The 12,750-nt window shown below is 46.2% G+C and overlaps 1 protein-coding gene across 5 annotated transcripts in view; it reads right to left on the bottom strand.

The window, feature by feature from the left end:
• IQCM (IQ motif containing M) overlaps positions 1–12,750 on the bottom strand; it is a 144,758-nt gene that overhangs the window by 62,322 nt on the left and 69,686 nt on the right. For all 5 annotated transcript variants that reach the window (XM_077301652.1, XM_077301653.1, XM_077301649.1 and 2 more), the window contains one exon: positions 11,654–11,812. In XM_077301652.1, the coding sequence (XP_077157767.1) occupies positions 11,654–11,812 (159 nt within the window). The remainder of the gene's footprint in view (positions 1–11,653; positions 11,813–12,750) is intronic.

Raw genomic sequence — 12,750 nt, 5'->3', positions numbered from 1 at the left:
TTGCCGGGTCTGCGGAAAGAAAGGGCACATCGCCCGGGCATGCCGCTCAGAGCCGGATTCCGCGTCCCACCCCGTGGCCGGCGAAAATGCCTACCGCCAACCGAGGGCGGCCCAAGGCAACAGAGGTCAGCGTGAGGTGACCAGCCGCCAGCGTCGCCTGGAGACAAACAGCACCCGGACCGTCATCCTAAACTCAACGAGGAACGGACCCAAGGAGAAGATACGGCTGAGGGTAAGCATAGAGGGAGCCCCTTGCACCATGGAACTGGACACAGGGTCGTCGCTCTCTATAATTTCAAACGCGACCCTCAAGCGACTTTGCCCGCACGGGGGACCCCCTCTCCGCCCCTTGCCCTACATAGTCAAGGATTACATGGGAGGGCGAGTGCCGATCAAGGGGGTGGGGGATTTTCATGTTTGCTTCCGGGACTTTGCGGGAAAATTGCCCCTTGTAATAGTGGAAGGGGAGCGCACCAGCCTGTTGGGGTTAGACTGGGTCGAGCCGCTGGGAATCACGATCGGCGGTATTACTCAAATCCAGCGGCTCCAGACCACCGCGCTAGAGGACATCTGCGGGGAATTCCCAACAGTCTTTGACGCGTCGCTCGGTCGCTACACCGGGCCACCAATCTCGTTGGCCCTCGACCCCCAGGTGGCACCCATTCGCCTCAAGGCCCGGCGGGTCCCGTTCGCCCTGAAGCCCCGGATAGACGCGGAGCTGGACAAACTCCAGGCGCAAGGCGTGCTCGAGCCGGTTCCGAACGCGCGTTGGGAGACCCCGATCGTGACGCCCATCAAGGCAAACGGGGACATACGAATCTGTGCGGACTACAAGTGCACGCTGAACAAGGCGTTGCAGCAGCACGCGTACCCAGTACCGGTGATCAGCCACCTCCTCGCGTCCCTAGCAGGGGGTAAGGTTTTCGCCAAACTTGACTTGGCCCAAGCGTATCAGCAGCTGCCCGTTGACACGGCAGCCGCGGAAGCGCAGACAATCGTCACTCACCGGGGGGCGTTTAGAGTTAAGCGTTTGCAATTCGGGGTCAGCGTGGCCCCCGGAATTTTCCAGAACCTAATGGAGGACCTTCTCAAGGGGATTCCGGGGGTGATCCCATATTTCGACGACGTCCTCCTGGCCGGGAGAACCGTCCCGGAACTCGCCAGCCGACTCCGGGAGGTCCTGCACCGATTCTCCGGGGCCGGGCTGAAGGTGAAGCGGGAGAAATGTCGTTTGGGCGTCCCCAAGGTGGAGTTCCTGGGGTTCCTTATCGACGCGGAAGGGGTCCACCCGACCGAAGACAAGGTGAAGGCCATCCAGAACGCGCCACCGCCGAAAACCAAGCACGACCTCCAAGCCTTCCTGGGCCTCCTGAATTTCTATCATTCCTTCTTGCCCAACAAGGCCACCGTGGCAGAGCCTTTGCACAGGCTCCTCGACAAGAAAACTCCCTGGGTCTGGGGTCCCTCACAGAAGGCCGCTTTCGCCTCGGTCAAGCGACTCCTCACGTCCGACAGTGTACTGGCACACTTCGACGAGGCGCAGCCGGTCGTCTTGGCCTGTGACGCATCGCAACATGGCATCGGCGCCGTCCTAGGTCACCGCCTGCCCGACGGCCGCGAGGCCCCGGTGTCCTTCTACTCGCGGACCTTGTCATCGGCTGAGCGGAACTACGCACAGATCGACAAGGAGGCGCTCGCTATCGTCGCTGGAATTAAGAAATTCCACGACTACCTCTACGGCCGCCGGTTTACGATCGTCACGGATCACAAGCCCTTGCTCGGCCTCTTCACGACGGACCGCCAGACGCCCCAGATCTTGTCCCCGCGGATGCTGCGCTGGTCCATTTTTTTGCATGGATATGACTTCAGCCTCGTTCATCGGCCTGGCAAGTCCATCGGGCACGCCGACGCACTCAGCCGACTGCCGCTACCACAGGTCGACGCAGACCCGGCCCCTGCTGCTGAGGTGTTGCTGATCGACTCCCTGCCTCAGCAACCCCTGCGATCGGCGGACATCGCCGCGCACTCGGCCAAAGACCGCCTCATCGCCCGAGTGCTCAACTGGGTGTGGAGGGGATGGCCAGCGGGCAAACAGGACCCAGATTTTGCCCCTTTTACCGCCAGGCAAACGGAGCTATCGGCACACAAGGGGTGCCTGCTGTGGGGACACCGAGTGGTGGTGCCGCCCAAGCTACGCCAGCGGGTCATGGAGGCGCTGCACGATGGCCATCCTGGCATTGTGCATATGAAGGCACTGGCTCGCAGCTACGTTTGGTGGCCGGGGCTGGACAAGAACATCGAGTCCTGGATAAGCGGCTGTCGGACCTGCCAGGAGAACCGCCCAGAGGCGCCGCGAGCACCGCCGCGGACATGGGAGTCGGCCATGAAGCCTTGGTCCCGCCTGCACATCGACTTTGCGGGGCCATTCCAAGGGCACACATTCTTGGTCGTCGTGGACTCCTTCTCGAAATGGCTGGAGGTTGTTCCGGTCTCGGCCATGACGTCGGCCGTGGTCATCAGGAGCCTCCAACGCCTGTTCGCGACCCACGGGCTCCCCGACACGATAGTCTCCGACAACGGAGCCCAGTTCACGTCCGCTGAATTCCGGGCGTACTTGGGGCAGCACCTGATCCGCCAGGTGACCTCAGCACCATTCCATCCGTCAACTAACGGGCAGGCTGAACGGATGGTCCGGACAACCAAGGACGCGTTGTCAAAACTCCCCCAAGGAGATTGGCAGACGCGCCTCACGCAGTTCGTCGCCCGCCAGCACACCACGCCATCCTCGGCAACCGGGAAGAGCCCGGCGGAACTACTAATGGGCCGGAGACTCCGAACCCTCCTGGATCGTCTACACCCCGACCATGACGAAACCCGGGAGAAGGGCCACGAGAATCCCTCCGCGCCACGCGCCTTTGCCCCAGACGATCCGGTTTACGTCCGGAACTACAGCGACGGGCCCAGTTGGATCCCTGCAACCGTCACACACGCGACGGGACCCGTGTCCTACGGGGTCCAGGGCGAGGACGGCCGGATCCTCCGGCGACACGTGGATGGGTTCCCGCCTGAGTTGTAGATCCCCACTTGTAAGGAATGAGTAAGTATCTGCTCAACATGAATGTACCCACAAATAGTGTAACATGTAAAAACCCTGTTTTTCCTGCTAATCCCTCTTTCCTGTGAATCTTCTTTGAGTTCTATACATGTTCAAGGTAAACAGAGATCTAGTAAAAAGAAATCTTATTGATCACAGTTCTGGTCTCAGACAATAAGAAACAGTGGAGACTGGGAAACATATGATATATCAGGGGCTTCATAAACCACTTGGATTTCTCTTGTTCATCTTTGAAGTAAAATAATACACAGGATTATTAGTGTGTTGCCACCTCAGGGGGAATAAAGAGGCAAGGGTGCAGCAGTGTAATATTTATGGATGTGTTTATCAAATGCTGAGAGACTAATAACTTTCTCTATTCAGATATATAGACTATCATTATATAGTCTTGCAATAAATACTGAATACGTTTCAAAGATCGAATTAAAAGGCAGTTTCATCAAATATAATGTATTGGTGAATTTTCTGGAAATCTATCATTCAGTTGTTTTTATGTTCCAGAGACTCTAAGTATGAATCACAGATCTGACATTCCTAAATTTCTTGAATTGACTGCAAGTTTGAAGCTGTTCTTCTATCTGATTAATCAGAAAACAGTTGTCCCAGCTGGAGGGAAAACATACTACTCTTACTTACATCAAAATTGTACTTGCAATACTATTACAAAAGGAAATTATATGTTATTCAAAAGCAACTGACTTTAAAAAAACCCAACATCTAGTTCTTCAAAATTTCAGTCCATTATGAGTAACTTTTTCAATACCATCTCTATTGTTCCAGTCCTACATTGTGATCCATAGGACTGGCTCTTGCGGTATGCAAAGCCAACTATTTACTGTGCTGAAACAATCTTATTTTAATATTATTAATAATACAACTGAATTATTCAAAAATATGTTGTGACTCCCCCCCCTCCTCGCCACCACCGCCTCATTCACTAACTGGCCTTACCACTCTCCCTAACATAGGTTTAGAGTTATAGGGAGGTCAGGCAGTCACCCATATTGCCTCTTTTAAATTATAGAGAAAGTGCAGACTGTTTGGCGCCTCAAATAACCTCACACATTAGACACTATCAGACAGGATAACCGAGTCGCCTTTAACAATTACCTTCACTTAAATACTTCAAAGTGTTGTTGGGTTGGGATTCAAATGCTGATTCAGTCAAATGACCACTACCTACCTATCTTTGTGTGTGTGTTGCCTACCCTGAAAACATACACAACCTTAGGGTTTAAAACTAAAGTGAATCAGGGAAACATTAGAGTGAATCAGGTAGATGATCACAATCTTACTCCACACTTGAACGTTTCAACAATCAGGATTATTTATAACTAGCTTCAAAGCCCATTCCTAAGAATGGGCCTTGAAAGAGTCCCCTCCCCTGGTCCCTGGCCAGGCAGCTTAGGATGGCTTTGGGCCACAGCTCACAGCCGGATCAAGTGGGATGGGCAGGGGCTGGCCAGCTCGTTTGCAAGCCCAGGACAGAGCTCCTTAGCAGGCAGTCAGCAGGCTGGGAGGCCCTCATTAGCAGGCCCTCCACCACGACCCTTTGCCCAGGGCCCTCTCCCCTTACCTGCTGCTGGCTCCAGGCACTGAGGTGTGTCTGAGAGCAAAGAGGCTAGAGTCCAGGGACAGAGGTCGGGAGTTGCAGGGGCAGGACCAATCAGGGTGCAGTCAGCTTTGCTAGCTGCACCCTGATTGGCCCTATTCCAACTTGGACAACTGGACACGTTCCACCCCCTAGGCTGTTTCACAAATATATAGAGAACCCATGGATAAGGATAAACTAAATTTCTCTTGGTCAGCATTAATCTGCTGTTCTGCTACATGTTGACTCAAGTTAACTTATTCACTAATCCAGTTCTCCCTCTCATTGAACTAATGGTTTCTAACTGTCCGTCTCTCACCAACATTCCATCATCTCATCACACTAAGAGAGAAGTGGAACCTAATCTGTCTTGTCACATATGTACATGTCCACCTTTCTCTTGACAGAACTTAGGACAGAACTCAGCTTTTTTTGTACAAAAACTTTAAATTTAATCCCTTGTCACAATTTTGAAGTTCTGGCACTTGACTCAAGGATGGCTGACTTTGAAATTTGAAGATACTGACTTGCAGTAAAAATTTAATGAGCTCATTCCAGTGCACTCATGTATGGAGGAATCCTTATAGAACATACATTTCATGGGGATCCTTTTATGCCTGCCCAGGAATGGACCCCAGAAAACAGGTCAGCTTTAACCTTCCCTTAGTTATCACAAACTCTTCAACCCCTTTTAATCACCACTCATTCTAAATTCCTCACACTAGCTAAGTCACACACCGTGTTGTAATAGTTATACACTCTTATACTAATGGGTTCTAAGATGAGATATGAGAGAACAAAACAAGTATTTATTTATGGGTATTTTGCAAGGAACTGTACAAACATGAAGGATGAAGAGTTACAGAACTAATGAAGACATCTTCAAACTCGCTCATCCCCACCTACCTCACAAGGTGCTTGCTGTGGGGAGAGGAAGGAAAGGTGATTGTAAGACTTTTTGAGACTTCTTAGGGTAGAGAAAAGTGGAGTATATAAACCAACTCTTCTTCCTCTTCTGAACAATAATTAAAATGCTCAGACCTTATATTTGGTTGAAGTAAATGGATGAAAAACAAAAAGGCAAAAAACCCAACCTGAGAAAACAAGTTAGGAGCCTGAAGGTTAAGCATCAAAGCAGATTTAAATTAAAATGCAAATATCTAATCTAAGGTACACGTTAAGAAGATTAAAAACAACATATAAACCAAAGAATCAGAGTCTGTGCAATATTGGATGTTGATTTATTTTTATTTATTTTTCAAATTATTCCCCGCCACTCCTGTGGCGGGTTACAGTATAAAATCCCCACTAAAACACCAATTAAAAGACATAAAAAAGCCCAACATGGCGGAAAACCCACTCCCAACACCCACTACTAGCGGGGTGGAGAAGGAGGTCTGATGATGTACTACTCAAACCCGGGGGGGGGGGGGTGTCAATCTACCTTGCCATCCCCAGCCTCAACCATAGACCTGGTGGAAGAGCTCCGTCTTACAGGCCCTGCGGAACACTGAGAGATCCCGCAGTACAGTCTCAATGGTTGCACATCATATGACTATAAATCAAATGTGTTTCAACCAAGAGGGTTGATCAGTGATCAGATAAAATATGTGCATGCATATAATGATACAATATTACAATAAGACCTGGTTGCTGGCATAGGAATAATAAAATATGAAGTTCCTAACTATATATCATAATAATTCCAGACAGGGTGCTCACAGTTAAAAATAAAAGTTGTCAAGAACTACCACTCAGTCAAATATTAATACCATGTTTTTAAAGAGAACAGAATATAGATTATTTTGAAATAACATGCAACAACCAAGAAACATCATCCATATATATTTTCATGTGCAAACATGCTGCTCTTTTATCTGGCTTTCAAGACACTTCCAGATAAATATATTAGTATTAAATCCTACCTGCTGTCACTCTGGAGACTTTATAGAAGCCACATACGTTTCTTTCCCCACTATCTCACAACTGTATTAATATTAACATTTCTTTTATGAATTACATTCATCTTATTCATTCAACAGAAATAGTCAGTGAAATTCATTATGAAAGGGAAAAGAGACATGGTCTTTCAAATATTTTCATATATGGGACAATCAGTAAATGTATGCAGTCTGAAATTAGATCTTTAGCTGAACTTAATGAGCATGCTAATCTATAAAGAAAGCTAACTTTCTACCATCATGGTTGCTTTCCAAGCAAAATTTTCTTCACATAATTTTTGCAGTTTACAACAGAAATGCAAATTAAAAGCAGAACTCTGCACACTGTTGGAGAAATTATTTTCTATTCTGCTAAAAATTTAGCAAATATTTTATAGAACAGTGAACCTCTGACTTGTTTATTACCATTTGCAGTGCAATTCTCCTAGGACTGTTCATTCAGATTTGAAATAGAAAAGTGTAAAGAAAAGGAAATAGAGTTTCTATAGTATCCCCCCCCCAAAAAAATTAAGACCCTTTCTACTTAGTTGTTCTAACATCCCAGTTCACACCTGGCATGTGCCTTAATGCTGAAAGACAAATCCTATAATTCACGTTCCTATGTTAAATACAGGTTATTAGTTTACAATGCATAAAATATAAGGGAACTTTACTACTTGACAAAGACTCCAATCTTTATGTGCTTTGTGTATACAGTGATACAGGTGCCCAAGGAATCACATTAGGTGGTAAATTGATTCTCTGTACTCACCCTATAAAGAATAGCAATCAGATGGACCATGGCTCAGTGTCAGAGCTTCATTTCAGTAATCAAAAGGTCCCAGATGGCAGAGGATAATATGTTTTCTCTCCATTTGGAAACTGTGGTTTCCCTTTCACGTACAATGTTCATGAAGGCCCCCTAGCATGTCCTCAAATGACCATCAGGATTTTCCACCCACCCTGTTTTAATTTTGTTACTCTCTATAATGATGCTGGGTACTCATGAAAATACAAGAGGAACTCACAGTGAACTCCCATTCCCCATGCCTTTCTTGCCTCCCTGTCACTGCTTTCCCATCCTTGCTGCTGTTCCCACTCCCCATCTTTGGTGCCACCTCCCCATTACCTTTCCTTCCTCCCTTCTCCCCCATTCCCATCTTCACTACTGCCCCTTTTCACACCCCTGTCCTTGGTGCTCTGCCTGATCCCAATGGAGGGTGGGCTAGCCTCCTTGCTAATATTTGGCTGAGGCCAGACCACAGAACCAAGAGACATATTGGGCCAAGGTTCTCTAGTGACAATGTCAGAAGCCATGACAGGTCTGGGGGCAGTGGAAGTGGTGATGATGTGGGCTGGAACTGAGGTGAAAGAGCCAGTCATAGTAGTGACATCAGAAGCCTGGCTAGGGCCTGCAGGGACAATGTAGGTCAGCAGTGAGGTAGAGAGCAATGCCAGATTCAGGAGTTGCAGTGGCAATGCCAGGAACCATGCTGGGCTCCAGGCTGGCAGCAACAGTAACCATGTGTGTTGGTGGTAAGAGAGAGAGCTACCACAGGCCCAGGGACTGTGGCAGTGGCAGGAGAAGTTGCATTAGTCCCAGGGGCTGCAGCAATGAAAGTGGGAAAGGCAGTGCTTGCAGGCAAAATAAGACCAACTCCTTCCCAAACCATTTAATGTGGTGGTAGTATTTGCAGCTTCTGCTCCCTGTCTTTCTTGCTGGAAGTCTGCCTTCCCATCCTCTCTACCTTGCTTGCCAGCTGAACATTCACCATCCACTACCTGCCTACAGTGCTTCACTCTCACCACTCCACCACCAGATCCACCAGAGAAGCATTGTCTGCACCTGTACACAAATGCTCCTCTGTTTGTGGGGATTTAAGTCCCCCTCCATATTTCCCATGTTTTCAGATTTTTCTACAACTTGTGGGGGGTCCTCATGTTTCTAGAAAATCTTCCTTCTGTGTAAATTGGTCCAATCCACAGATTTAAGGGTCTGTAGATGGCCCACAGCACTATTAGAATATAAGTTGAGCACTGCATAGAGATTTTTCTGATCTGACCTTTTCAAATTTATACCTTTTCAAATTAATTAATCTGTTCTGCTGGAAATCATCTTTCTTTTAAATTATATTTATTTTAATAAAAAGATAATGTTGAGTTATTCATGTTGAACATATTGTTTTGCATAAGATTCCTTTTAAAGCTAAATTTGATTTGTGGAAAAACAAACTACGATGTTCAATTACAATATACAAATCATTCTGAGAAAAAATGGTTCAATTGTTTTTCTAATCTTATTCCAACAGTGATTTTATTTTTCTCTCCCAGCTCAATTATCAGTATGTCTTTGCAAATCAATCTCTACAGAGACTATCAGGAGGCAGATGAATTAATACTTTCTCTCATTGTGAGCCCACCTATAAAACTGTCTCTGAAACTGGCATTGCTGTATCCCATGTTTACTTTCCCTCATTGATTTCCAGAATAAATCTGAAAAGTTTACTGCTGAAACATTCATTTTTATAGTCTGTAATCAAAATCAGATACAGCCAAGTCCTGTAAACACTACCGCACACTTGACATTAAGGAGATACATGTATTACAAATAAAATAATAAATTCAGAAGAGATGCCATTTTATATTATACAGTATTAAATATAGTATTATCATCCTTCTACCACCTTAACTAAATGCCATTTTTCTATATTCAAAATTACAAAGTCACTGAAATGAGAATTAGTTTTTATATCAGTGACATGGCTGCTATCAACACTTACAGTTTCTAGTACAATCCCTTTGGTTTCCAGTGATATGCCTTGCTCCACCCAATCCCACCGCAGTTGGCTAGTGCCTCTATGCGTTTCCCATGGGTCATCATACCAGGTGTACCATCAGTTCCAGAACAGATATAACCTCCACTGGGGGGAGGGGGCACCAGTCCAGCTTATCCATCTCCCCTGTACCAATGGACATCACCCAGAAAATAGGCTATCACGTCATGTTATGTGTCATATTCTTTTTTTTCAAGAGGAAGAGGAGAAACAGGGCTATTTATTTAAGTGGCAGTCATACAGCTCTTAATGTCTAATTCTAGCCTGAGATATAGACTATGAATCATCATGCCTAATGGCCTCTAGCCCTACTAGAAAAAAAGAGATCCACAGACTTCATTGCCATGCACATAGATGTTGAAAGTTTACTGAAGTCACAGAAGTAGAATCAAGAAACAAAGAAAGTTTGGAACTTGTGTCAAAGAGTGAATTAATAGTGAGACATATAATAAATTTTCATGGTTATCTTTCCAAAAATGTTTACAGGAAGAGAAGTCACTGAGCCACAGAAAGACTTTCTTTAATAGACTAATCTCTTTTCAAGGCAACTGCTGCAATTCTCTTGTCACTTGTTTAATAACCACTGTAACTCAAAAAGATACAATAGCCAGTCACTAAGGGGGGGAAATCTATAAAGACTTCCTGAAGTAGACCTTGATGTCCACAAGCTCCACTAGTAAACACCCCAAAGGCTATGTTTAAGGGCAAGAAGAAAAGCTATCTTTTGTTAAGCAGTGGCTGGGTAGATGCTTATCATGGATACTTTAGGCTGATCCTGCATTGAGCAGGGGGTTGGACTAGAGGGCCTGTATGGCCCCTTCCAACTCTATGATTCTATTCTATGATTCTAATGTCTCAGAGAGAAGAAGTCGTGCCCAGAGTCCCTCATCTTAGTTTTTACTACTTCTTGCAATCCAAGCACTTCAAGGGCTAACTTAGGCCAGGCACAACATGGGAACATTTTATCTGCCTTTGTCTGATGAACAAGATGCAAGTCCATCCCATTTCCAGAGGAACAGTTGGCAGGAGTCATATTGTAGAATCATTTGAAACCATTTAATTGTGTTAGTAAACAGACATGATTCAAATCATCAAATGTCTACATAGTAAACATGTGCTAAATAAATAATCAGAACACTGAAGCAAACTTTTTAAAAACTTCTTAGTTATTCAACTCAGGCTGTACTAACCTTAAACCTACTCTAAGACCCAATGAAATAAATGTTATGACAAATAAAATGAATAGTGGGGAACTACACTGACTTTTAAAAAACTGAAATAAGAAAAGAAATAACTACAGCTTTAAAAAATGGAAGTCCTTAGACGACATTGCTAGGCAACCTCAGCATTCTAGGCTTTGTTTCTGACTGTACAAGATGGGTAGCAGGGCCCTTCCCAGGGGTGTTTTAGCATTTGACGGAAGACTCATTGGAGCCATGCCTGACATCAACCATGGAGTGACTTGATACCACCTGACATGCCTGACAGCTTATCACTGTAGAACAACTGCTACCCTTTGAAATGCCAGTATGGTGTAGCCATTAAAGGTCTAGCATAGGTTCTGAGAGATCCATGGAAACTCTCTAGGGCCCATTATGCATGGGCCATAAGGCCTGCACTTGCGGCAGCAGCGCTTCGGTTAAAATCACCGAGAACGCATGCTGCCACCATGAGTGTGGGCGCCTCCTGGCCCCAGGCTCAGGAAAACCCGCGTTAAGCGAACGTGGGATCTTCTGGAGTTTCCTGGGTAAGCCGGGGCTGCGGCGGCCCGGCGCTGTGCATAATCAGCAGTGGCAGGCTTGTCGGGCCACCCAGCCTCGACCTCCGGTGTCCCATAAGGGACACCGCTCGCCCATGCGGGCTCCGTGGCAGCACGGAGCTGGCAGGAGTGACCCCCTGCCACCCCCACTCCCCCCAGCCCCTCCCCACCTCCCCTACCCGCACTGCAGCACTTACCTCAGCCAGGCCTCCTAGCCTGGCATAAAGCACGTGTGCACTACGCCAGGGCAACCCAGCATGCCCCGCTCCCATGCATTCACGGGAAACGGCAGGGCATTGTGCCCCGCTGCAATGGCATGGCGCCAGCACACGGAATCTGGCGCCGTGTATAAAGGGCCTAGGTGATGTCATGGCAGATACCTTTTAATGATCCAACTCTATAAAAAAATCTTACCTATATATTTGTAACCATCTTCCCCATCGACAATTGGCCTCAGCCAGGTTGACCTAGCAGTAGCAGCAGTTTTCAGGTTGAGACCAGTAGGGGGATATAGCATGAAAGCCATTTCAATGGCTTGATGTTTTTTGATGCAGACTACTTTTGATTCAGCCTCTGAAAAACACAGGAGAGGAGGATATGCTTTATAAAACAACATTCAAGCAGTGTAACATATCAATGTACACATTGTCAACTGATGGTAGATGTATTATTTATGATTACACCAGTTCAGCAAATGTTTTAGTTACCAACTTTAAAATTACCATAAAGTCGAAAAATTAGGTACCGGTGTTATATCATTCAAATCCCATAATATTAAATTACAGCCTGCACACAAACAGATAATGTTCCAAATGTGTAGGCATCAGTATAAAATGTAGATGATCCAGTGACCAGTGACCTAAGATTTTTATAGCCTTGTCTCTGTCACTGTTTAGAAAAAACCAAGGAAGACCTCATACAGGAAGCTGCTTGTTTTTGGAAACTCTGACTATTATTAGACAGAATTTTTAAAAAATTCCTAATAGCTTAAATTCATATTCCTAGCTGGAAAACCAACAAACTGGTTTGGGAGAAATTTTCAGAAGCTCATTGAAAAGCCAAAGCTAGAAAAACAAGGCTGTACTTAACTGTGTTATTCATTGAGAGGTCTTTTGTTCAGGTGTACATGGGACTGCACTTGTGTAGGCCTGCTGCAGAGAAGAGCTGACAAACTTTAAAATGAAAATTTTAGATCCCAAGAGTGCTTCCCCTCTCCTTAGAGAAGGCTGGCTTTGCCACACAAAAGTCATGTGGTGTGGGAGGGGCAAGTACTCCTCCCTCAGTTCTCCATCTGCTATTGTATGAAGGTAAATAGCAAACCATAAGCCTACAGTGGGGAAAGGAGGGGAAAATATTAACCTGCACAGAAGACCACTTGATGAACCACAGTTACAGATAAATGCAACCTTGTTTTCATCTTCATGGCTTCTGTGCAGTCCCACATGGGAGAATAGCAAGATCACTCAAATATATTGAAGTGCCACTCTACCCACAGCAGCCTCTCTCTAGGA

This window comes from Paroedura picta, chromosome 10 (assembly GCF_049243985.1).
Source record: "Paroedura picta isolate Pp20150507F chromosome 10, Ppicta_v3.0, whole genome shotgun sequence".
Classification (NCBI taxonomy): domain Eukaryota; kingdom Metazoa; phylum Chordata; class Lepidosauria; order Squamata; family Gekkonidae; genus Paroedura; species Paroedura picta.
The sequence above is the reverse complement of the archived record's forward strand: the minus strand, read 5'-3'. Positions and strand labels throughout refer to the sequence as shown.